The following is a 25,287-nucleotide window of genomic DNA, read 5'->3' as shown; positions in this document are numbered from 1 at the left end:
CAAGAATGCATGTGAAAATTTTTACTTAAGGCTTGACTTTGTCTTCTCCAAAGGACCTGTCAGCAGCTGACTAGTTGACTCATTCCTGTCCTTCAAGATCCAGGTTTTCTAGAGAAGCAGTCTTATACAGACACTTTGTAAACGCCTATGGCATTCGGATAAAGAATGACATTTCTGTGCCATCACCTGAGAAAGACTGAGAACTGCAAAAGATACTATTGTACTTTTCAGCAAAGACCTGTGAGAGGCCACAACATCAGTAAGATAAGCACTAACGGCAACCTGTATATGGTCTTCCTTTTGTATTTAATATATTAAGTCCGAAATCTTGTGACAATAGTGTTAAACTACCGCATAAAATTAATTAGCACTACTATAAGCAATAAATACTATAAGCAATAAATATGCTTTTTAAAAAAATAGGTCATTTTATGATAGAAGTGAAGAAAGGGGGAAATAAATCTTATTGAAAAGAAAAAAAAATGTGGATTTTTCCAACAATTCTTAGCTGCTGCTTTACTAAGAAACTAAGGAAATGCTAAATCCCTTTGCTTCTACATTAAGTATCAGCTCCAGCTGTGATTTCTATACACTGATTGCAAAATGTAACTACTGTACTTCTGAACAGACGGTCTTGACTCAGTGTTGATGTGAATCCTTGGAGAACGCAAGCTTTGATTCTTACATGTGCAGACACTTGAAAGTCATTTTGCAGAAATATGCATAGAATTGCTTTTGCAGAAATAAAACAAAGCAAGAAGTCTACATTTCTGCAGTCTGTAAGGCTAAAACAACAACAACAACAAAAAACCCACACAAAAAACAACAAAAAAAAAGAACTTGAAACATGGTATTCCTAAGTCTGAGAAACAGAAAAACAGATGTAAACATGTATCTGCGCACACATCTTCGAGAAAAATACACAGAACGATATATGTACATATATTCAGAAAATCAACAGATGTCAGACAGCTCTTAGGTTGTATCAACTGTAAAATGTCTCAGAATGAACATCTGGAACATTTAAATCTTAAATCCAGAGCTGATCTTCTAGCATTAGATTCTCTGGGGATTATAATGAAGAACTGAGTGCATGAACATCTGCCCTTGCCTCCTAATGGATTCATTTTCTTAGCTAAATTCAGGTCACATGACATCTTGTTCAAGTCCATGATGTTAGCGTTTATAGTTGCAAAATGCTACACTTACCTTAGCCAAGCATTACTAGATTGCCACTGATAAAAAATTACTCAAGAGCAAGATTATGAACTTTAAATGTAGATGCTTGTTTGTTTGATTCTGTTAAGGTGCGTAAGAATCTCCCTGAACCCAGAGATGGCCTAAATCTTTTACTTGTCAGTGACTAGTTCCCTTGGCTTGTTTCTTTTTTTCCTTCTATTTGTGCAAGACAACTTCAGAATCTAAAGTTATCAGGAACACTGATAAGAAATAACGACAAAACATTACTCTTGGAAAACGTGTTTTTAAAAATATAATTTCTGCTGCCAGAACTTAAAACTTCTATGTAGTATTTCTTATGACGCTAAAAAAAAAAAAACACATAGATATCTGCTTTACACTCATTTCATCTGTCTGATTCACTGTTCTCTCTCTAAAACATGCATGTGCCCTGCAGTGACTGTGTAGGTTTTTACCTCCGTAATTTTCACTTGGCAAGTAGCCTAAGCCTCTGCTTTAAATTTCCCACTTGGTAGCACTAGTATGGCACCTGAAGAGTAATTAGTTATAAGAAAGGGAATTTGAATTGGTTGCTGAGAAGGAAAAAAAAGTGCATGCATAATAAAGATTTTTCCTTGAGTACCTGCAACACCATCTATTTATTTTTGCTTAGAATGCACCACCCTTTAAATAGACCGTTGACCAATCTTTTCTTTCTTTTGAAACTTTCCAAAAGAACAAAGTCAAATAAAACTGGTTTCAAAGACCATACTGTTCCACTTTGAGTAAGTCTTTCACATCACATCTATACTTGGTGCAAATTCTGCCTTTAAAAAAAAATTAAAAAAATAGTTTTTTGATAATCACCTTTCCATTCTTATTTATTTATTTTTTCTCTTTAATTTTAATTCTCACATTGCTCTCCCGCTGACACCTGAGTGGTAGTCTTCCAGGGAGGCAAATCAAGAAGATGTCTGAGCAAGTACAATATTCTAACTCAATAACATATATAACTCGCTGTAAAGTTATACTGTCCACGAAACTTCACATTATTGTACTGTTTGCCAGACAGGCAGATCTCCATTGGTCCCAATGACCTTCAAGACAATTTTTGAAGAATTCATTACGTATATACAGTTATGCAAAATGAGGAACACAAATGAGATTTTTCCTTCTCTAGAAATAAGCAGTTCCCCAGCACTAAGAAAGTGAAAAGTGCTGCTCCTGATACTGTTTCTGCCTTCTGTGCAAAGAGAGAAATGGAGAGAAGTTTGAGGGGGAAGGGATTTGATTTCTTTTTTATGTCTGCCTCCTTCCAGCAAGTCCATCTGTTGTAGCACAATAATTCTGGAAGCAGGATGTGTGTGTGACCAACAGGAGACAATTACTGCAAAAGTGTTTGTTGATTCAGCTCTATAAAGGGCAGGCCAATCACTACAGTACAAGTAGAGAAGAATTCCAGCTGAGGTGCTGCATATAGATTAACACAAAATACATATATAAAAATGAGAATGGGGAAAAGGAATGATAGTATGGGAAAGGATTAACTAGAAATGAAGTAAAGAAAGAAGCCGTCATTTTTAGGACTGTTAAACAAATAGTTTGTCAGTCTCTGTCTTCATAAATCATCATCTGTAGCTTTCCTCCTCGACAGAGAGAGCTAGGTTTAAACAGACATGGAATTGGTTAAGAGTTTCCTCTGGAAGAAAACTCCAGTTGCATTAGCCATTCTTCTGTTAGGGAATATGAAGACAAGTGCTTTCTCCAGAAATGACAGATAGAATAATGGGTCCTGGTTCATGGGTATCAAATTCTCACGAAAGTTCCCAGACTACATGATGAAACGCAAATCTTCTTCAGTATTAGAATACAGGTATCAAAGTGAAAAACACGTCATATCCAAAAGGGTTAATGAATTGGGTTAATAAAGTATAAGTAAAATAAAAAGGAAATAAAGTGTATGAGACCTCAGTACCATTTGCACATATTAAACAACTCAGAATCTCATACAAAAAATTCTATTTTGTAACACTTTATGATTTTCATCGTAATAAATTAAGAAACAAGCAATGTTACCAAAATTCCACAAAATGATAACAGAATTAAACTGAATATCGGAAGACACCATAATGAAATGCACTTTACCTGTACGGTCAGTTTACTACTTTGAAGTCTCTGATCAGCCAGACGTAGCTGAGCCGTTAGTTTTTCATTTGTTTCTTTAAATTCCTTCACAGAAGATACTGCTGCCTTTTTTTCATTCTGTAAAACACCTATCTGATGCTGCAACGACTTAATTGTTTCCTTAAGTAGAGCAACAGAATAGCCTTGTTTCTGGAAAATGATGTTTCTGCTTTTCGTTCTGCTCGCTAAACAGAAAACGGCATGTTACTAAACCGACACAGATACTAAACCATGATAGATAGGATGATTTTTGGCTTTTCTCTAGCCCTTCAAAACACTATTCTAGATGGTAATTCTTTTATTTTTTTTTTCTAGGATACCATATTCAATATTTCTCAGTAGGTGAACTGAGAAATTAATTCAGATACAAATAAATGCTTGGCGCTCTTTTTCTAAAGCGCCAACTCTGCAAATTCCACAAGGACTTGAAAGTTAAATGGCTCTAGTCTCTGAATGATAATACCAGAAATGAAGACTTCACTATTTTGTTGACAAGGTCTTTGTTTTTTTTTTTTTAAAGTTTGAGCCAAAATACAGTTCAATATTTTCCACGACTGTGCTGGACACAAAGGGCAAGGTAGAGCAAAACACAGTGAAAAGCTATACTTTAATCAGTAGATTCAATCGGAAGGAGTTAGTGAAAATTGAAAATATCTTAATTGAGATAAAAGATGTTGTTTAAAAGACACTTTCTGAAAGATTGTTTCCCTTTAAAATAATGATTTAAATCTTTAGAAATACATTCCTGCTAATTTAAACAAGTAAATCCTGCTGATAAACTGAGCTTCTGTAATACAGTGGAAGAAGTTTCAAAATACATGGCAGGAATCTTTGTCAAGACTATTTATGAACTTTCCAAAAATATACAGTATTCCTACCTTTCCTTACAAATGATGGATAAGCTGTTATGACACACTGGATCTTCCTCTTGGACCGTAGCTTTTCTAGGTCTTTTTCCTGTGAATGGCTCTGAATAAAAAACAGAAGCATTGATCTTAACACTACAAACAACACTTACCACTTACAAACAACACAACTCCAAAGATTTCTGGTTTGAATTAAAACAGCAAAAAATTATTACCAAAAGCACAAAAAAAATCCCAAATTACAATTACAGTTAGTAACAGCCTTACAACAACAGTCAACAAAGAGTACAGATTTCTGTCTGTCTATCAGATGTAGAAAAAATAATCAGTTGCTACAGGTAGATCATAATTCTTTCCCAAGAATCCCGATGGAGAAAAATTGAGTGTTTGTTAATGTCTAGAAGTACTTTTTTTTAGACAACTGATGAATTTATTTGTATGGAAAAAGTTAGCATGTGTTATCTGAAAGCCTACAGTATCCTTTTCTTTCAATATATTGAAATGCATCAAAAGAAAGGATTAGTGCTGTTATTTTTTCTAGAAGAAGAAGATCAGAGTCTTCACTGGGAGAGATATGAATATATACAAACTTACAAATCCATTCCTATGTTTTTACAGTTTCACAAAAATTAATTGCATGCATTTTGAATGTTCTCCATTATAAAAATCAGCTATTTCCAGAATGCGTAAGCTTGACAGTTACAAAAAATGATGTTTTACGCTAAACTCAATGTGCAAGTTCCATAGCTCTTAAATGCTCAGTGTATTTTTAAATAAATTTGTTCTTGAATTCTGCAAAGTTTATCCAATTTTTCAATTAATGCACTTAATTTCTGTGAGATATTATACAATATATTTCTGGAAACATTATTGCCTACAACATATACATTCTTCAAATTCAAGATCAAAGAGGGTAGATTTAGGTTAGGTAAAAACAATAAAATACAGTGAGGGTGGTGATGCACTGGAACAGGTTGCACAGAGACATGGTTGATGCCCCGTCTCTGAAGACTTTCAAGGCAAGGCAAGATAAGGCCCTGGGCAACCTGATCTAGGTGTGGTGTCCCTCTTCACTGCAGAGGAGTTGGACTAGATGACTGTAAAGGCCCCTTCCAACTCTAAGGATTCTATGATTCCAAGATTCCTTAAATTTCTTCACTGGTAAACAACAATGGTTAACCTATTAATTCATTTGAACAACAACAAAAAAAATGAATTTTAAAATACAACTATGGAAACTGGTACTAACTCCCCATCAGCATGGCCAGAGGACCACTGATGACATAATGAGATAACCAGTACTGGTTTGAGACTGTGATCATATATCACATAGAATGGAGTTCTCAGCTGATGATAGGCAAACCACTAATGGTGGCAGGAAATAGACAGATATCTCCACACTGTGCCATATAGATCTGCTAAATATGAGAGTAGAGAGTCTTGATTCCACAGGTGTTTTGCATTTACAATAAATGGGGCAAAACTGAGAAAGTCTTTGTGTCATAAATGATCCCATCTCCAACAACAGATGTAGCTCAGGAGCTACATGCACCAGTACAGGCTGTGGGATAATCCCTCCACTCAGCTCTTGTAAGGCTACATCTGGGATACTGTGTCCAGGCCTGGGACCACCAGCATGAGAAAGACAGGTCCAGAGGAGGGCCACTAAGATGATCAGAGGGTTGGAGTACCGTTTGTACGAAGAAAGGTTGAGGGAACTGGGCTTGTTTACTTTGTAGAAGAGAAGGCTTTGGAGAGACCTCACTGTAGCCTTCCAGTAATTGAAGGGAGCATATACACAGGAGGGGGAACGGCTGTTTACGAGGGTAGATAGTGACAGGACAAGAGGAATGGTCTTAAACTGAGTCAGGGGACATTTAGGTTAGATATTAGAAGAAAGTTTTTCACATAAAGGGTGCTGACACACTGGAACAGGTTGCCCAAGGAGGTTGTGGATGCCCCATCACTAGAGGCCAAGGTGGATGTAGCCCTGGGCAGCCTGGTCTGGTGGTTGGTGACCCTGCACATGGCAGGGGGTTGAAACTAAATGATCTTTGAGGTCCTTTTCAACCAAGGCCATTATATGATTCTATGACTTACTGGAAATAATCTCTGTGGAGGACTTTGGGGTCCTGATAGATAAAGGCTGGTCATAAGACAGCACTGTACCATAAGTCAAGAAAGCAAAAGGTATCCTGGAGTGCTTTGAAAAGAGGAGTTGCAGCTAGTTAAGGGAGGTGATTCTCCCCCTCTTCTCTGTCCTGGTGAGGTCACACTTGTAATACTGTGTCCCGCCTCAATTCAAGAAAGACAGCAGTATTCTAGAGAGACACCAGTAAAGGCCATAAAGATAATAAGAATCCTGGAGCATTCTCTACAAGAAGAAAGGCTTAAGAGACTTGGGACTGTTCAGTCTGGAAAAGGGAACACTGAGTGGAGACCTCATCACTGGTTATAACTAATTCAGTGTAGGAGAGAAGTTGAAGAGGCTGGACACTTTTCAGTGTCATGCAGTGAAAGAACTAGAGACTGGGGGCAGTGTTCCATACAAGCATGGGGAAGATCTTCTTTACCGTGAGGGTGACAGAGCACTGAAACAGGCTGCCCAGAAAGACTGTGGAGATATTTAAGACCTGTCTAGACACTCTCCTGTATGACCTACTGTAGGGAACCTACGTTTGCAGGGGATTAAAACTTGATAATCTCCAGAGGTACCTTCCAAACTGCACAATTCTCTGATTCCACAATTTACCAGATTTTGCATCTGATGCTTTTCTGGCCTCTCTTTGTGTGAGAACACCATTATGCAAGTGGAGTGTCCCCCTCAAGAGTTTCTTAAGATTATTGTTATTTTTGCTGTTTGCAATACTGTTAAAGCCTGCTATGCTGCAAAAAACACAAAAATTGCTGAACCGTTTTGCAATGCCATCTTGTATACTTTCACAATAAGACATGTTTTCAGGTGAACTTCCAGTGAAGCATGTACACCTACTTAGCATTCCTACTTCCTATGAATGATCAAAATTCCCTAGCCTGCTAAGTAAATGTATCAGAGTATTTCTGTTTATTGTTTCCAGTTGAAACAGAACAAGTGCAATGCAGGCAAAAAGGAAAGACAGTCAGTCTAGGAAGTCCAGAGTCAGCTGGATGCTTCGTCTTATATATCCTCAGTAAGGAATGGCAGGAGATAATGGGAGCAGCACACACTGTCAAGACTTCCACAAATATTATGTGCATCTGCTCATACTGCGTATTCCACACCAAAACAGTTGCAGAGAAATTTTCCTTCTTCCAGATTGTATGTGACAACAGAGGATCTCCCAGTAGGAACACAAAATCAAAACATAAGAAGACCAGAAAATTTGTACTTATTTTAAAATTTTAGAGAGCAATAAAAGGAAATCTATTTTCAAACTCTTTATTAATTCACTGTACATAACAGAATTTCAAGGCAGTTTTCAAGAGCAGCAAGTTACTTAGTGCTTTGGTGCTGTTTTTTAACCTAAGAACTAACAGTGTCTGCTTGTGTTTTAAACCCTATGATGCAAGTTGATTTATCTGGACAAGCACAGGAGGGGAAAAGTAGTGTAGACATTGCTCAAAATTCCAAAAATGAGTCATTTGTTATGGGTTGTACGGAATATCCAAAGACCTGAGAAACAATCAGCTATTCCCATTCTGGGAAAAACAGTACATGGATGATAGGAATAAGACAAGTGGTTCAAATCTCCATAATGAATGTAAATGGGCTAAGTAAAAGCTAAAAGCATACTATTCTCTTGACAGAATCATCTGGACAGAGCTAGAGCCAAAACGATCCAAGATGGACATAACACTTTCTGCACACACCATATGAACAGAAAAGCAGTAATGTTTGACAAGCCACATCATTTTACTAGAGGGCATATGGGGATGCTCTTTATTATGGACGATGTCACTCAGATAAATTCTATGGTTTATTCGAATGAGAAATAATTAAATGGAATGTCTGTGGCATTCTTTGACTAGACTGTGAGACAGTAGGACTAGCCTACAGTAAGCTTAAATTTTTCAAACATCTTTTGCATTCCAACATATCATTCGAATACGTTGCTCACTAATTGTTCAGATAATATTCTAAATGATAATAAAGCTCTACCCATGGAATACCTGAAAGATGAGCTTCTTCCCAGCTAACAACAAGAGTTAAATTAATTGAAAGGAGAACAGCTGTCATAATTTTAGCTACTAAATTTCAAGATGCTGCACTAGAGAACAAAACACATGTACCTTTTTCTTGAAGTGCTGGCTTTTGCCTTCCAAATGTGCAGTGTTGCAGGGCTTTTTGCCATCTTGTATTTGCTTTTTTCGCTGTTGTTTATTTCTGTCTGGTAACAGATCAATATCTTGCACTATCTTCATAGTCACTGCTTCCAGACTCTCAGGAGCTGGTATTTCAGAGTCACTAAAACAGCACATGAGGGAAAACAAAAGAAAACGAAGTTAAACATTAGCAATTCCTTTAAAAGTTCCAAACAGCCAATAAGCAAGCACGCAGAAAATACTACATGCAAGAAAGAAGATAAAGTACTATAAAACCCAAACAATACTGACTTATTCAACAGACACTGACAAATATAGTAAATGGGGATGAGCTCAGACAACACTTCTGTGAAATTTCTGATATCCATTTTGTAGCACTTTTAAATTCTACAGAATTTAGCATTACACACAAATTGTGTGCCTAGAGAGGAACTAGATGTAAAACCTTCAAATTTTTCATTTTTTTTTTCTTTCAGTTTATGATTTGATGTTTAAATATCAATGCCAGTTTTTCACAGCCTTGCCCCAGATAATAATTTATTTTCTAAGTCAGTTAAGTCTACTTTGAAACGTAAATCTTGAAATATCACCATCTGTACCATCAGTGGTTCTTTATCACCATTTGTGCAAACCATTTGTGAGGGAAACTCTCCTCTACAGCAATTTTGTTACTTTTTAAATCAAGACATTTAAAGAGGTACAACTGAGTTCAAATAAAACTTCATCATCATAAAAATCAATGATTTAGAGATGGATGGTACTTAACTAGAAAGAAGGCCTGAAATTCAGAAGAGTTTATACCACTGTAATCTATGAAGTAGCAGAGATATGTTTGCAAATGTGTGCATGATTTTCTCATTGGAATTCTTTGAATAATGATTAACTTAGAAAACAAAAGACTTGAATTTAGAAATTCAGAGTTACTGTTGAGCATGACACCTTGAAATATCTCCTTCAAAAATGCTCACTTTTTTATGTCACAGATTTCCTAACCTGATATTTGTATATCAAAAGGAATTTATGGGTACAATTAATTGCAAATAAACAGAAAAACAAAAAAGCCTGGTAGTAATGTTAGCAAGAGACAAATTACATGGCACTTAACTTTTCTTCTCTTTTGAGATACTGTATTTGGGGCACTTATTTTGCACAGGAAAAGGCAGCAAAAGGGCTTCATTTGCCATTGCTGACCTGCTCCACATGACATATAAATGTTATCATGAAAGCTACAGAGAAGATTCAATATTCTTTACAGCTTCTCTATATTTTGGGGTTAAGTACAGGCTTGAGCAATTTCTTTACGTGTCTCTTAGTATTAAGTACTGAAAGGTGTGACAGCTGCTCACACAGGAGCTTACTGCAGTCTCATTTGTGTAGACACACAGAAGCAGAAGTAAAAATCATGAACATTTACAAATCTTGCCTGTGCAGTTTTCAGAGGGCCTTGTGACTCATGACAGAGACTCTAAGCAGTAACAATTACTTTTAAAGAACCAATTTTTAACCATGATTCAATTAAAGTTAGTACAATGACTGTGGATAAAACATACATGAAATAATTAGTGTGGATGGTTCTTAATTTAAAGGATGTTAAACAGCTTGTAGACATCTGCTAGCAAGCTGAAATGGGTCATTCAAAATTTATCTAACTAAATTAAGGGGAAAAAATGTTTCTCCTCCCGGGTCGGCATGTCACAAGATAACTAAACCGACTTAGTAGGCTTGCCTGGGAATCCTTAGCTGTCAGTGGTGAATATGCAAAGGGCCAGCAAATTAAATCAACCTGCCAAACTGTCAATTTCAAGCCTCATGACTGCATGAAAATAGCATCACTGGAAGAAATCAAGCATTGCCTTCTTTTGGGTTTCCTGGCACCTATTCAAATACTCATGCAGTTGTGGCTAATTTTGCATGCAAATTTCAGTCAATAAACTCAGAACAAGACCTCCCAAGATATTTCAAAGGATCTGACAGTATTTTTTTTGAATACCAAATCAACAGTAGTTGAAATTCAATCTCCATTTGCTAGCGCTTTACATATGCACAGTGTCCCCTCTACAGGGCTAAGTTAATGAGAGCCGTACCTGCTTTCACTCACATCCTCCCAGCCGTCCTTACGGAAGTTCTCAAATACATTACTCATAACCTTGATGGACTGTTTGAGAAAAGCTCCATGATGTCCCAAAGAGCTCTTTTTCTTGGATGCTTTTAATTTAACCTTGGTGCCTGTTATCTTGCAATTACATTGCCCAGAGGTTGCCGCTGCTTTGGCTTCACCCAGCAAACACGTCAGCTCCTCCACTTGACTCAGCAAATCTTCATTTTCATTTCTCAACCTGTTAGCTTCTGCCACTTGCCTCTTCAAAGAAGCAGCTTCTTTTTCCCGATCATCAATCACTAGCTGAAGTTCTGCATTGTCTTTTTTTATTTCACAAATCCTCTTAAGTAGTTTTTCCAGCTCTCTTTCTCTTGTGTCTGCATCTTCCTTTTCTGATTTTAAAGATGCTTTCAAATCATTTTTCTCCTTCAGCAAGTCCTTATTTATTTCTTTCTGTTTCCTTATTGCCCTTTCAATAGTTCTACATCTTCTTTCTAGTTGTTCTACCTAGCAAAAACAATTTATGCATTCAAATACATGAACCTATCCAGTAGAAAAAAAACAGTTCTAAAACATATTTATTATATGACAATAATATTATACTAAGCACAAGGACAAGAGCAATCTAAAGTACTTAGTTTAAAAATGATTCTAACATAGTGCAGATGAATACATTTTAGCTGCAATAATACAGCTGTTGAACAAAGTGCAGATGGTAAAAGAAGTTAAAATTCCAGGCAAAGTGACACAGAAGTTTAAATATGCTAATGAACTTTCCAGATGCATCTTAAGCTTGTTGCTGATTCGGTTATACATACTAATTGAATTTAAATAAACATTTTAAGAAGAGAAACTGTCTTGAAATACAGACACCTTTGCACAAGCTTTCTTAATCAACACATTCTTTCCTGTGATATAAATATACAAAATAAATATGTTTGATCTTTAAAAAAAAGAAAAAAGAAAAAAGTATCATAGCAATATGCAATAGCTCCTCTCCTATGAGGAGAGGCTGAGGGAACTGGGCTTGTTTACTTTGGAGAAGAGAAAGCTCCAGAGAGACCTCATTGTAGCCATCCAGTACTTGAAGAGAGCAAATATACAGGAGGGGGAATGGCTGTTTATGAGGGTGGATAGTGATAGGACAAGGGGAAATGGTCTTAAACTGAGTCAGGGGACGTTTAGGTTAGATATTAGAAGGAAGCTTTTCACTGGAACAGGTTGCTCAAGGAGGTTGTGGATGCCCCATCCCTGGAGGCATTCAAGGAAGGGCTGAATGTGGCTCTGGGCAGCCTGGTCTGGTGGTTGGTGACCCTGCACATAGCAGGGGTGTTGAAGCTACATGATCACCATGGTCCTTTTCAACCCAGAACATTCTATGATTCTATGAATAGATGTCAGAAGCTCAGCACTTAAAGAATACAAAGGCTGGAATGTATGTTCTATTCATAGGAAGGAAAAAGCAACCCCATTCTAAAGCAGCAGCATATTTACAATCATCTCAATTACAGTTTGCAGAAGCATGTTCTACCTAAAAGGATGCAAATGTTTTGTTTCTGAAGCTCTTTGAATATCTCACAAATTTGAAGCCACAAAAAACAAGGTGATTGTCAAAGTTGTTCAGGACAATTTATCACTCAAACTAAGTCTCACAATTTCTAGAAATAAGAAGAGACTTTAATCTTAGCAGATCCTAAAACAAACATTTACTCGAAAGATTTTCATTTCATACTTAGCTGTTTTTTTGCACAAGCTCCATCCCCATCTTCCACTGGTGGAAATATCAGGTGCAGTACATTTTTAAGGAATCGAGAGAAAAAAGCTATTTTTCAAGTAGCACATGGCTAATTCAGTTATTCATCTTCTAAATTACTGGCCAATCCTATCACCCCATTGCACTATGAAATTTCAAAGCATATTCTAACATCTCATTATGTAATGAAGTGATAGGATTGGCCAGTGGTTTGGAAGTACCAAAAATATATTATTTCTCAAGAAATGCTGTATGTATTTACAAAAACTTTTTTTTGCCAATGCACTTAATTAAAACATAGGAAATTTTTTATAAAGTGGATATGCATGGATACATACTGTGGATATGGATATAATTTAGATAAGTGAGAAGTATCGATGAAGAGACACCAAAATCTGCTACCTAACCTATGTATGTATCTATGAATTTAGTACTGAATTTATGACTTCAATAGCAGACATCCCAATATGTGCGCATGTACTATGCTGTGTTCTTCGATAGAAATTTGTAGCATTCCCACAATAGACCACATCATGGTTACATAATCTTGCTAAGAGAAATGAGGATTTATTTTGTTGTTTTTTTTTTCCCCAAATATATCAACAGGATCAAGATTTATGACAAATTTCACAGATTTTCTTTTGCTCTCCAATGGTTCATAATAGCAGTTCCTTTCTTCAACCATATTCCTAAACTGACATCCTTTTATTATTATTCTTAGTTCTTTAAAGCAACCTTTTGCACTCACTAGCACTTAAAGTTATGTATGACAGGCGCAAGGAAACAAACAATGAATAGATTCTATACTTATCCCTAAGGTACCACTGTAATTCTGTATATCCATAGAGATAAAAATTATGTAGTACCTGGCAAATAAAATTATAGTTCTGAGATATAGATGATAACCAAGCATAAACTGTGTGACATTTCAGATGGTAGCATTCAAATTATTTCAATTACTCACTCTACCTTAAGATAAATGAATGTGAGCACTTCCTATTCTGTGTGTTATTATTTTAACATGATGTTTGTCATTCAGTAATAACGAGATGACAGCCTTCATTGCCTGACCATATGGCAAGTGTTACAAGTATATGCAATCACATCATCTGCTGTAAATTACCATACTTCCTACAAGTTAATTCACAAATAAAAAATAAATAGACATACCCAAACTGACATTTGAAATTATAGATTTGTGCTTATTCAATTCAAGCCTGCTTTTAAAGATTTATAAGTAATAAAACAAATAGTGTTTTGTAAACTGACAAACTAAAGGTATAATACTGTTTGAAGGATGTCTTTTCTTCGCAGCAAACAAGACATATGGTAAAATACAAGTGAGCCCTCTTAAGTGAACACCTGTTAACATACTAAACTACCTGTGTATATTATAAATGTCAATACAAACAGCAACTAGTTAAGAACATCTTGTTAGTGTATGAAGTAGAACACATAGAATGTTGAACAGTTTAAATACTCATGTTTGCTAAGCCAAACATTAAATTTTTTTGTGAAGAGTGATAACCCACATATATAAACATATTTGCAGATGCAACGTTGTCCTAAATTTTATATAAAACAAGAATTTATCACTATTATTCACCAGTTTTATTCTGCAGGAAGAGATTCGTGGTGATTAACATTCAATATTGTATAAAGTTAAATAATTAGCAAAAGAACTCAGGACTTCTGAATTTAGAAGGGATAAATGCTAAACACAAGCAACATTTAGATGATTTACCAGGTTTTAACATTTTATCTCTAACAATTCTTTTAATTTGCTATGATATACCCACAATTAATTGAGTAGAATTCATTTTTGACACGGTTTCAGAAATCCAAATTTTTCAACTATGAAATGAAAAGTGAGGCCTGGATGCATGGATATTAGCTTATGCATATGATTCTTATGTTAAAAACCTAGATCTGTTTGGTGAGGTTGCTGTCTTACCTTCTGTAACCTCTGATCTGAACTGGCTTCCACATTCTTCTTTGGAGTACTGTTCTTGACCCCATCATCTTCACTAAGCTTAAAAAGTAGCTCTAGCAGAAAATAAATTATACATCTCTATCAGAGAGTAAATAATACACTGTAACACCTAGCATAACACTAAAACAATACCTAGACATTTTAAGGAAATCTGTTCTGCAATTATTTATAACATGGTCTATTTTCTTGACAAGCCTTTTGGTCAGTTTCTAAAGAGTGACCTCTTTTCAAAGTGCTCTGTCACACAATTATGAATCTTTGCAGCATCACAGTATGTTTTTTTTTGAGTACAATCTTTTCAAAGGTACAATAGATCTGCAGGTTAAAGATGCTGTACTTTCATTCCCATTTTTATTCTTTTATAGGCTATTCCCTCTATGCCTTAAAAGCAGAATTCATTGCCTTTTTATCTACACAGTCACTACCAGTTTTGTTCTCTAGGTCTTGTCCCCTGCTAGGAGGATCAGAGTGATTGGTGAACAAAGCAAACAGTAACAGAATTAGGATGGATGAAAACTTTAAACTCCTTTTTTGATAAGTGAAAGATCATGTACTTCTCCAGATAAATCACACAAATCACTGGACTGTAATGCTGTGAATTCATAACAATTAGAAATTGATACAAGTGACAAGAATGAACATAACTCCATGCATCACTCTCACATAAAGCTAAGCACTTCAGGTACTAAAAATTCCGTAGAAAGAATAATTTAAAAATTAATTATTCAACAGTATGTTAAGAAAAGGTTTCCTAGTACTAATATACATGGTAATTCAGAAGTAACATATGTTGTATATAGCTTTTGCTTAAAAGGTTACCATTCACAAATTTCTCACTACTTACAGAAAAAGAGCAATTATACACCTCAGAAAGAGTTTCTTCTTAGAATATTAAAGATGCTCAAGAACAACAACAACAAAAAAAAATCAACACTATAAAAAGAACACAATATTCACATTTCTTTTCTTTCCCCAAATTATCCTTAAGAATTAATCTTGAGGGATAAATATCTGTGTCATATGATGATGGTCTGCTTTAGAAGTATCATTTCAAACTACAAGCAGACACTGCAGGTCACTTAAAAACTTCTGATTTATAAACAAAGCAAGTGCAGAAGAAAACAGTGTTACTCTCTGTAGATTCACAATCCTCTTGATATAAACAGTGACTAACAAGTTTGTTAGAGTGAATTAGACCTTTCTTTTGTCTTTGGAACATGTCATGGCCAATTAATACTTCTGTATTCATGAAATAAATGGAGCACTATTCTAAAGATAATAAAAGCTGAAAAAGGTAAAACTATGCATCTGGGGAATATGTACCTTTACCTTGATATTAATATGTTAGTTCCCATGTTATTTCAGACTACAGTCCCCCAGCACAGTGGTACTGCATACATTTACAACATTCTTTAAGTAACACACAAAGATAATATGAACATGCTTTTCATCTTTTTCTAAATATTCACTCATTTGAATGTCTGCTGTAGCTTTTATATCAGCATTTACTGTAATTCACAGAAAAGAAAAAAGATTTCCCATAGTCAAAGAAACTGATCAAAGCACACAAGGTGTTATTTTTATTATGTGGTTATATTAAAATACAATTTACAATACTACCTATAAATAAACTTATGATATGCATGAGAATAAAGATGACTACTGCAAAACAGACAGAAAAATCTGCACATGTTCAGTATTACCATGGAAGTCAAAAGCAAAATACATTAAAGACAAGGCAAAGGTCACTGTAGCATCCCCCTTTCTATCAAGGAGAAAATAAATGGCCTACTCAGCTGCATTCTCTCCTTCCTCCCGTTCTAATTGATACATATTTGTTCACAGGAATTGGTTAGGGAGGCAATGAAACAGTATTACCTATAACTGTGTGTCTGTCTAAGATAGCAGACAGATTCATCACATCAATCTATTCAGCAAGACATGAGTCCTACCCATCATACTCCTACATAAAAGTCCAAGTTATCCCTCAAGGAAGACCCATAAGTCATAAAACCCACAGTCTTCAGACAGTAAATTACGATGGCCTTATGTAAGTAAAGATATCCCACTGAGACAACATAGCTAACTGCCAGCTTTGGAACATAACACTTAGTTTGTAATTAATAGCCACAAAATCTGACTATCAGGTAGTTTGACAAATGCTATTTGAACTGCGATAGTACTGTTCCCTACTGATATTTGTGTAAATCCTTTTTACAGAGAAAAAAGCTATCCATTTTTAAAAAACAACAATAAATAGTGGTGTGTAAGTTGTTCCAGAAGTAATGCCTCCTATTGGTTTCCATGGAAATTACAATAGCATAATAACATTATTTGACAGAGCAAATTCACAGCTACAAAGCACCACTAATAGCTATGATGTATTTTCAGCAGCAATGAACAAGAGCCTGATCATAAGAATCTACACCAGTGGAGGTGATGTATTCAGCTGCTATGAAGGCACTGTACCTAGCAAAATGTGCTCTGCAGTCTTCAAACTGATATGAGGCCTGGCATTATCATGCTGAAGAAAAAAAACTTTGGCCTGACTCCATAAATTTAAGCCTCCAACTTACTCAACTGTCAGGATGTCGAGTCAGAGATGAGTTTTGTCTGGGTTCCTGGAAATCCAGAATGACCATCCCTTTCCTATCCCAAATGACAGAGCACATCACTTTATGTGCTAGAGGCTGTGTCTCAAACTTTTTCTTCCATGAAGAATACACTTGTTGACACTCCACAGACAGCCATTTTGACTCCAGCTTGTACTGGTGACATCATGTCTTGTTGCTGCTGATGTAATCCAGGAAACTGTCACCTTCTGATTTGTACTGGTTCAATAGCTTCTGGCAAACTTGCATATAGTGTACTTTCCATTTCCATGTGAACATTCCCAGTATTCACCTGGAGCAAACTCTGTGATATTCCAACATTTCCACCACTGTTTCCAATACAGTGAATCCAATTTTCAGCTCTAGACCGTTTGCTGGTTGTAATGTACCTACTCACATCAATGAGCTGATTGAGATGCTCTTCACTTTTTGGTGTGACTGTCTGCATGGCTGCCACCTCTGCTGAAAGACAACACCCACCACCTCACTGTGCTCACATCCACTATTTGGTCTGTGTAAGCCATCAGCAAGTCATGATATTTTCCTCATGGAGAAATATAATAACACACCGTTGCTTCAAATGCACTTCCATGTCTGACATTCTGTCAGACTGCCCTTCTGCTATATTGCTCAGGTGACAACAACACAACAGAATAGTGGTAAGAAAGTTTAACCACTACTGTGATATCTGTAATATCCACCTCTGGTGTTGTGCACCGACAAAATAAAATGGGAGGCATTACTTTTGGAGCAGACCTAATATATCAGTCAGTCATAGAAAATCTATGGAAAAAAAACAACAAACAAACAAACTATAAACAGAACAAGATTTTAGTCTTCATAATGCATTAGGTGGAAGATTCCCCTTACGGATAAAAGGTGTCATGGCGCAGAAAGCCATCATTTTACTGATGGCAGTACTAATCTCTCATGTTCCCAGAAACCTTTAAGTAGAAAAAGCAGGTGGATAGGACCACTGTGAACACCAGAAGAGAAGGCCATTCACACAAATGAACTAGTGACATGACATATTCAGAGAGACTCTGAAATGCAAGAAGCCTTCAACCTGCCTCTTTGAACAAACAGAGTGACTACCACTTACTTGCTTTTAATAAGATGCTTGGTATTTTTATGAATAGGATTAGATGGAGTCTTATTCCTGCTTTTGGAGAAAGAGACATAAGTTCCTGCCAACACATTCTTTACATTCAGGCAAGTGTAATTACATGAAGAGTGAGGCAAAGGCGGATTTTTTGGGATACTGAACGATAATTCATGCTAGCAAAATACCTCAGACATCTGAGTTAGGACAGAAATTAAGAAAGACAAGAACGGTTTCCTTTTTTCCTCACCTTCTTTACCTTCATTTCCTACTCATAGAAAAATGAGGAACAGTTTTAAACTGAAAGACAGCAGATTTAGATTAAATGTTAGGAGGAAAATCTTTATTATTATGAGGGTAGAAAGGCACTGGAACAGATTGACAAGAGAAACTGAATTCCTGATCCCCGGAGGTGTTCAAGGCCATTGCAACCTGACCTACTACTTCGCAACCCAGCCCATTCCACGGAGCTGGAACTACAAATTCTTTATGGTTCCTTCCTGTGAAGCTATTCTGTGATGAATCAATCTATGGTTCCATGAAAAAATGGCATAGAATAGGAATAAAGATACCTAACACTTCTTTCTGACAAACACAACCGGTATCTATTTAGGTAAGACATCAGACCTGGAGAAACTCCCTTGTTTTTCCAAAATCTCTCCCTGGATGTTAAAACGCCTGAGGGACATAGGTACCCACTACTGAGAAAATGAATTCCAACTTATTTCATAAGCTGAGTAATTTATTGCCAGGTTTCATTTTATAAATGAAAATGTACTTGCCCAGGAAGTTAAGAAACTGTATTCAGATCGTATCAAGTTTTGTCTCTCAGTAAAGGCCAGATCAAATATTTTACTGTTTGGGAAATAACTTGGGAAGGGACTTGAATGCTATTTTAGGGAAAAGAGTGCATATACCTTTGTAGCTCATGAACAGGAAATGCTCAAAAGCTGTCAGTTATGCTCATTGATAGCCATCGGTCCTTAGTCTTTTTACTGTATTCTTCCAGAAAATATCAGCCAGCTCATGAAAGTGTCTACAGCACTGAAACATCCTAGCATTTGCAAGAGGACAAATAAGAAAACTGCTTTTTGCAGACTGAGTAGTACTTTTTTATACCTCAACTGTTAAAAGCCTGGAAATGGCTGGAATCAATTCAGCCTGACATGCTAAAAAAAGCATTGCCTAATGCATATTGTCAGACTTGGTTTTCTAACTTACCAAACAAAAAAAACCCAACACCAAAACCAACCCTGTTCATCTAAATCATAACCATAACAACAAATGCTGGAGGACCTCTCTAAAATTTTGTAACATACTTCGCTAGGAACTGAACACTTTCTCTCAGATCTAGTAAAACAACAACTGCACCAGTGACCAAACCAGAACTGTATATCCACATTTATAAAAATGACATATTCTAATCTAAAATATTAATGAAAAACGGGGGATAAAAAGACTAGCTTTTACAGTATCAAACATGTAAAGAACTGGTAGTGTCAGGGCTCTGTTTATTTTATTAAACATACATGGCTAGTGTACAGCAGGCCCTTGACATCTTTTCCCTGCTGTTTGCCTTTCCACTTCTCTCTATGCAAAGAATTACTACACTGCCAAAAACAAAGAAGTGCTTTTATAAGTTGGTATTTTACACCTTTGCTAGTTTTCTTCAGCTCTATCTGTGACTATGAAAGTAAAACACGAGAAGTAACAAAAAAGGAGACAGCGGTGTTCCAACTTCAGCAGATGGAGATTTCCATTAATTTTATGTAAATCATAAAGCAAAACAAACAAACAAACAAAAGTAAAGCAACCTGCTTATCACTTGATCGGTCAACATTATCATAGGATATGGAACAGTTTAACAGCAGAAAAAAGTGAGTTACAGAATGGTAAGGCTTTCTTGACAAAACCTGGTTCTTTAGCTGAACACTTCTCCAAGTCTTGTACTGCTTTTGCAAAACATTGCACACAAGGAATTCAGCAGATTCGATAACCAGAGGGACTGTAACTGTGCACTGTAGATTATCTCTTCCAGACTGTTCAAGAATGGTAAACGATTTACAGAATCAGAATGATAGAGGAAATGATAATGTATTACCTATCTTCATAGAACCATCAACTATTGTACAGATTGTGAAGATATAAAAGAAGGTATCCATGATGAACTCTTACAAGAGATCCAACATTTTGACTTTCTTTTGAATCCACATACTTTGAGAGATAGCTATTATAAAAAGAAGTCTGAGTGAGCATGAAATTTCTGTATCACTGTATTTCAGAACTTGAAAAGGATTTCAGATTCTGGAGAAAGCTTCACAAACACATAAACATGTTTTAGATATTATACACACACAAATATAAACATGTTTTAAATAGAAAATATAAATTTCTTATGTAGATTTTACACATAAATATTGCAATTTTTGAATAATTTTTGTCTCTCTATAAAAATTGTAATTGATTTCACAGACATACAGAGAACTTGAGAAGTAACATGCTTTGAAACAAAACCACGTGTGGCCTTGTGCTTACAGAATACATATTCGAGAAGAAATCACCAATTGGAGAGAAAATAACTTTAGAACTAGTATTTCTCTTAGCTTGTGTACACACTTGAAATACAATACCTTCTTTCTTGTTTTAAACATAGTTGAACTGCTGTACTCTAAACTTACCCCCAGGCTGGTGTACTTTCATCCGATCTAATTCCTCTTCAAGATTCAGTCTTCAAAAGAATTAAAAAAAGGAAAGTAAGAACCATAAATCAACCATAAACGTTTGCTATTAATCACAGTTAACCATATCAATATATTGTCAGGAATAAGTTGAAAGCGCTCAGAAATTTATTTAATAATTTGTTAACAGCAGATTTCTAATATAAAGAGTCGTTGGTACAAGAGCCAATTAAAATTTTTAGACATCAATTTATAAAGTTCAGATAAAACTTTGGTGATAACATACATCCAGTTTCAGTTAGTCCTTTTTAGGTAATGAAAAGATAACAGTGCTGAAGTTTCAAAGTAAAATTGAGAAATGCTAAATTTATGATATTGTTTCTATTGGCTCATTTATACATCTGTTTTCCGATACAGTCTCTACTTTTACACTTACAGGCTACTTCAACAATAAGATTCCATCTACTTTAGGTTAGGATACAACACCACATACCACAGAGAGCAGTCATTTAATATGCAGATTTAAAATATAACCTCATTCAGTACATATAACATTATTCCAGTTTTGCTCTGAAGGCTGGACTGTCAATCCCCTAGCAGCCTATTCTGTTGTACTAACAATAGCAGCACCTTAATGTTTCACAAGAGATTCATTTTCTTTACAAAATCCTCTGAGATGAGACAACAGAAAATCAGGACAAAATATTTGCTAACTTAAGGAAAGGTTTATGCAGTTTTTTTAAGCACTCTGAGTATTTAGCACTTCTCTCAGCTGCAGATCTAAATATTGCAACTCATATCCCCTAGTCTCACATGGAGTACAAAGAAAACAAGAAACATATGAAAAGCTAAAGTAACTAATTTTGAACACAACTCCAGCTATTTTCAGGATCACCCAGCTTCATGGGTTGACTTTCCTCGCTCTTCTTTCATTCTCCAAGACTCAGTCATCATTAACTTCTACTACAAATACTACAATGGCCTTTACCACTAAGCTATCTGTTCCTCCTATAGCGCTCTTTTCCTCTACTGAATGGCAAGCTGCTCCCTTGAAAAAAAAAACAAAAACATTCACTAATCATAGAATCACAGAATCAGAATCACCAAAGTTGGAAAAGACTTGAAAGATCATCCAGTCCACCTGCTCACCTATTACTAATAGCTCCAAGGGAGTGAATTAAGGTTCTTAGAATGCCCACTGCCTGTAACTCTACCTTCCAAGCACTTTAGTTTTCATCTTCAAAAACACATTTGTAAAAACACATTTATACACACATAAACAGACACATTCATACTGCCCTTCTACATGCTAGTCAAGTGGCAAGCACAAGATTTTTATAAAGAATTAATATACACTAAAACTTTCAGAGTGATGAAAGACATGGAAGCAAAGAAATAACATGTAATAAATAAAGGAGTAGGTTTGTTCTGTCACTTGAAAATAAACTCATTTGTCTATGAAATATACTTAATTGAAGTTAGAGTCTATCCAGACTGGAAGTAGTTCAGCTAGTCTAGACAAGAAGTTATGAAGTGTCATACAGGATCCAATCTATACAAGTCAACTGAAGTTCTGAATGAACCCGAGAGATGCCCAAGCAAGTCATACCAGCGCTGCATCCATTTGGTACTAAAGCCTTATTTTCAGAGGAGGCAAGAGCAGATGTTACTTCAAGAAAGTGCAGAAGCCTGTTTCTGCAGTCCTATTTTTCCATCCTCCGAGTGGTGTTTAAACACTTCCCTTGTTTCCTCTCCTGAAACTGATTCCCTGTTGCTAAAAGGATCTTTCCTCCAATCCCACAGAAATGGGATTTATTTATAACCTTTCATGCAGAGCCTTGACAAAGCTTTGTCAAAGCCATTTTGTAAAGAAAACAGTTTAGATTTCATCCACACTGTTACTGGAACTAGTCTGCAATTCCAGCAGGTTAATGAAGCAGAATTTCCCCTTATGGAAGCTACACTGAGTACTTCCAAACAAAACTGAGTTTATCTGTTTCTGTGTTCATTGATCTATCTCCCTCTTCTTCTTCCTCCCTGTACCCCCTTCCTCCCCCTCTTTTTTTTTTGGTAAAGACAACACTGCTGTATTCCAATGTATGGAAGCAGCTGAGCTTACTGGTCTGGAGCTCCCTCTGGAGCCCTTTTTGCAGATGGGAGTCAACAGTGGCAACCTGCCAGTCCACTATCACAGTAGCTGTTTACAGCAAGGTTACAGTTCAGTAATTTCATACTTGAGCTCGTGTGTGAAGATATTAACATCAAAATATTAGCAACTGATTTACCTGCTTGGCCTCATTATTGCTGTACAGTTACTTCAAAAAAAATCTAACACATCTGATCTATCTGCTGTGAGGAATACAGGAGTGGTTGACATCTTCAGCAGGGAAGGCTGCAAAGATTCACTGAGCTGTTCTTTAATGGCCTTGTAATATCAGTGCATCCTTTTACAGTTATCATTAAGCATATCTACAAGCTTCCTAATTGGCTTATTTTTCACATCATTTAAGGAAAATTATACTGCACAGCTTAAGCATCCTTTAAAAATTACTCTTCAATACCTTCTCTAGCCTTCTCATCTTCCGGACTGCCTGTGAACAGCTACTTACTGTTTATTGGCCTTCCTGTTATCACCAAAGTAAGCTTAAGCTTTAAATGCTGGTTTTCTAACTGTAAAGGCCACACACACCTCTTAAGATTGCTCTGTTTTTCTAAAATTTTATTTTATGCTTTAAGTTGCAGTACATATTCTAGTTGGGCTTTTAATTCAGTACTTTTCTCACTGCCCATGAGAATAAGATGTCAGCAGGTGACATGCATAGGTTCAGATAGGCCAGGCCTTTGAGACAGTCTCCCATCTCCTGAATCCGTACCAGAGTTTCTAAGTATTTTTATTAACAACCTGAAGTACAGGTAAGGGTGCCACTTGGAAAGCACACACATCATATATAACTGTAGGCAGCAACTGATACACTGGAGGACTGGTGCTGGTGAAGGACAACTGCTGCTCACATCATGAACTTCTGTTGGTTTTTTTTTTTAAATCTGGGTAAATGTATGTACGTATAATTCCACATTTTAAACTAATTACTCTCATTCTGTCCTATCGCTAGTAGTTAGTGAATCAGCTTGTTGGTTTGTTTTTTCTAATCTCTGAACCATTACAATCTTTTGTTCATAAACTTTTTAAGTCTACAATGTGGAAACTATTACACTCCAGGTAAAATTAGTACAGTGAGCTCTTATACAACTGAACATGACGTGCTATTCTAACTAGAACTTGCATTACAACAAATATCTAGTTCAGCTGTCTACAATCCACAACAGAAGTACTACAGTATATGTATTTTGTCAAAAGAGAAAAGGAAAAAAAAAAGAAAGGGTCTAATCCAGTCCTCTTGAAGAGTGCAATTGCTTTCCCAAAGAACAAGTGAATATGATCAGAAGCATCGAAGAAAGGTCTAAGTAAGAAACTTCCTGAGAAACAAGGGGGGGTTGAGGAATTTAAGGTAATTAAATCACACAACTCTGCTGAAGTGTAATGTAACACTGGAAGAAATGACTTAACCTGAAAAAACACAAGGAAGGTGCTGCTTTCCAGACTTTGATTTACACCTCCACCTCATTTTAACAAGATATTCCTGTCTAATGAAATTTACAATTGGGGTTTGAAAACTTCTAGCTCACTTTCTTAAAACTGTATCTCTCCAGACAAAACAGATCCACGTTCACGCTTTGGCTGATTCAGTGCTCCATCACATAGATGTGCCAACCCATTATCTATGAACTGATGCATCTCTACCAAACACTCCCTTCCTCTTCAAAAGTTCTTTCAAACAGGTAAACATTTGTGGGTACATTTCCCCCAATTAGTTAGGCAGTTGAAAGGAACTGTGTTCCAACTGCATGGATTCTCGTAATACGATTGTGAAAGAGTGACTGCTATCCTTTAGTTGAAGGAAGGATGTATGCTAAGTATGGTAATGCAGAGTACTAGCCTACTAGAACTTGAGAATCAGAACATCAGCACTGAATTTCAGACAGAGTAAGCAACATCTTCCAATACTGTTTCAGAAGAGAAAGCCAATAATTTGCTGCAATTATTTTGATTTTTAATTTTACTATTCACTGACTGACTACAATTTTTTGCGTGGTTCAGTTTCAGTTACTGTCATGGTTTTGCAATTTTGTAATTTTGCTATCAGTATTCCACATCATAACATCATGTTAAGCCTAGATAATTTTGACGAATCTGCTGCTCACAGTAAGAAGACTACATGTCCCAGGGAGCACCACGGTCAGTCATATGACCAGGACTATATAATCTCACTTCAGTGCTGGACTCGCTCTCTTGGATCCTGCCAGCCAGGGGGAGAGCCGTGTGGGAGCGTTCCAGCCGTTTCGCCTAGAGTTACAGTAGGCCTCTCGGTTTCGGGACTCACTCTCTCATATTTTACTCGATTCGTTAGCCTTATTTCCAATTATATTGCATTATATAGTGTTATTCTGTATTCCGATAT

At 36.2% G+C, this 25,287-nt stretch overlaps 1 protein-coding gene across 1 annotated transcript in view; it reads right to left on the bottom strand.

Moving 5' to 3' along the window:
• The window catches only part of CNTLN (centlein), a 181,599-nt gene that overhangs the window by 53,702 nt on the left and 102,610 nt on the right, over positions 1-25,287 (bottom strand). Inside the window, exons 14-19 of the mRNA XM_072359615.1 lie at positions 20,768-20,817; positions 14,337-14,428; positions 10,616-11,136; positions 8,499-8,673; positions 4,242-4,332; positions 3,325-3,548 (exon numbers count right to left, since the gene is read on the bottom strand). Of these exons, the coding sequence (XP_072215716.1) occupies positions 3,325-3,548; positions 4,242-4,332; positions 8,499-8,673; positions 10,616-11,136; positions 14,337-14,428; positions 20,768-20,817 (1,153 nt within the window). The remainder of the gene's footprint in view (positions 1-3,324; positions 3,549-4,241; positions 4,333-8,498; positions 8,674-10,615; positions 11,137-14,336; positions 14,429-20,767; positions 20,818-25,287) is intronic.

Source organism: Excalfactoria chinensis, chromosome Z (genome assembly GCF_039878825.1).
Source record: "Excalfactoria chinensis isolate bCotChi1 chromosome Z, bCotChi1.hap2, whole genome shotgun sequence".
Classification (NCBI taxonomy): Eukaryota; Metazoa; Chordata; class Aves; order Galliformes; family Phasianidae; genus Excalfactoria; species Excalfactoria chinensis.
This window is presented reverse-complemented; position numbering and strand designations above follow the sequence as displayed.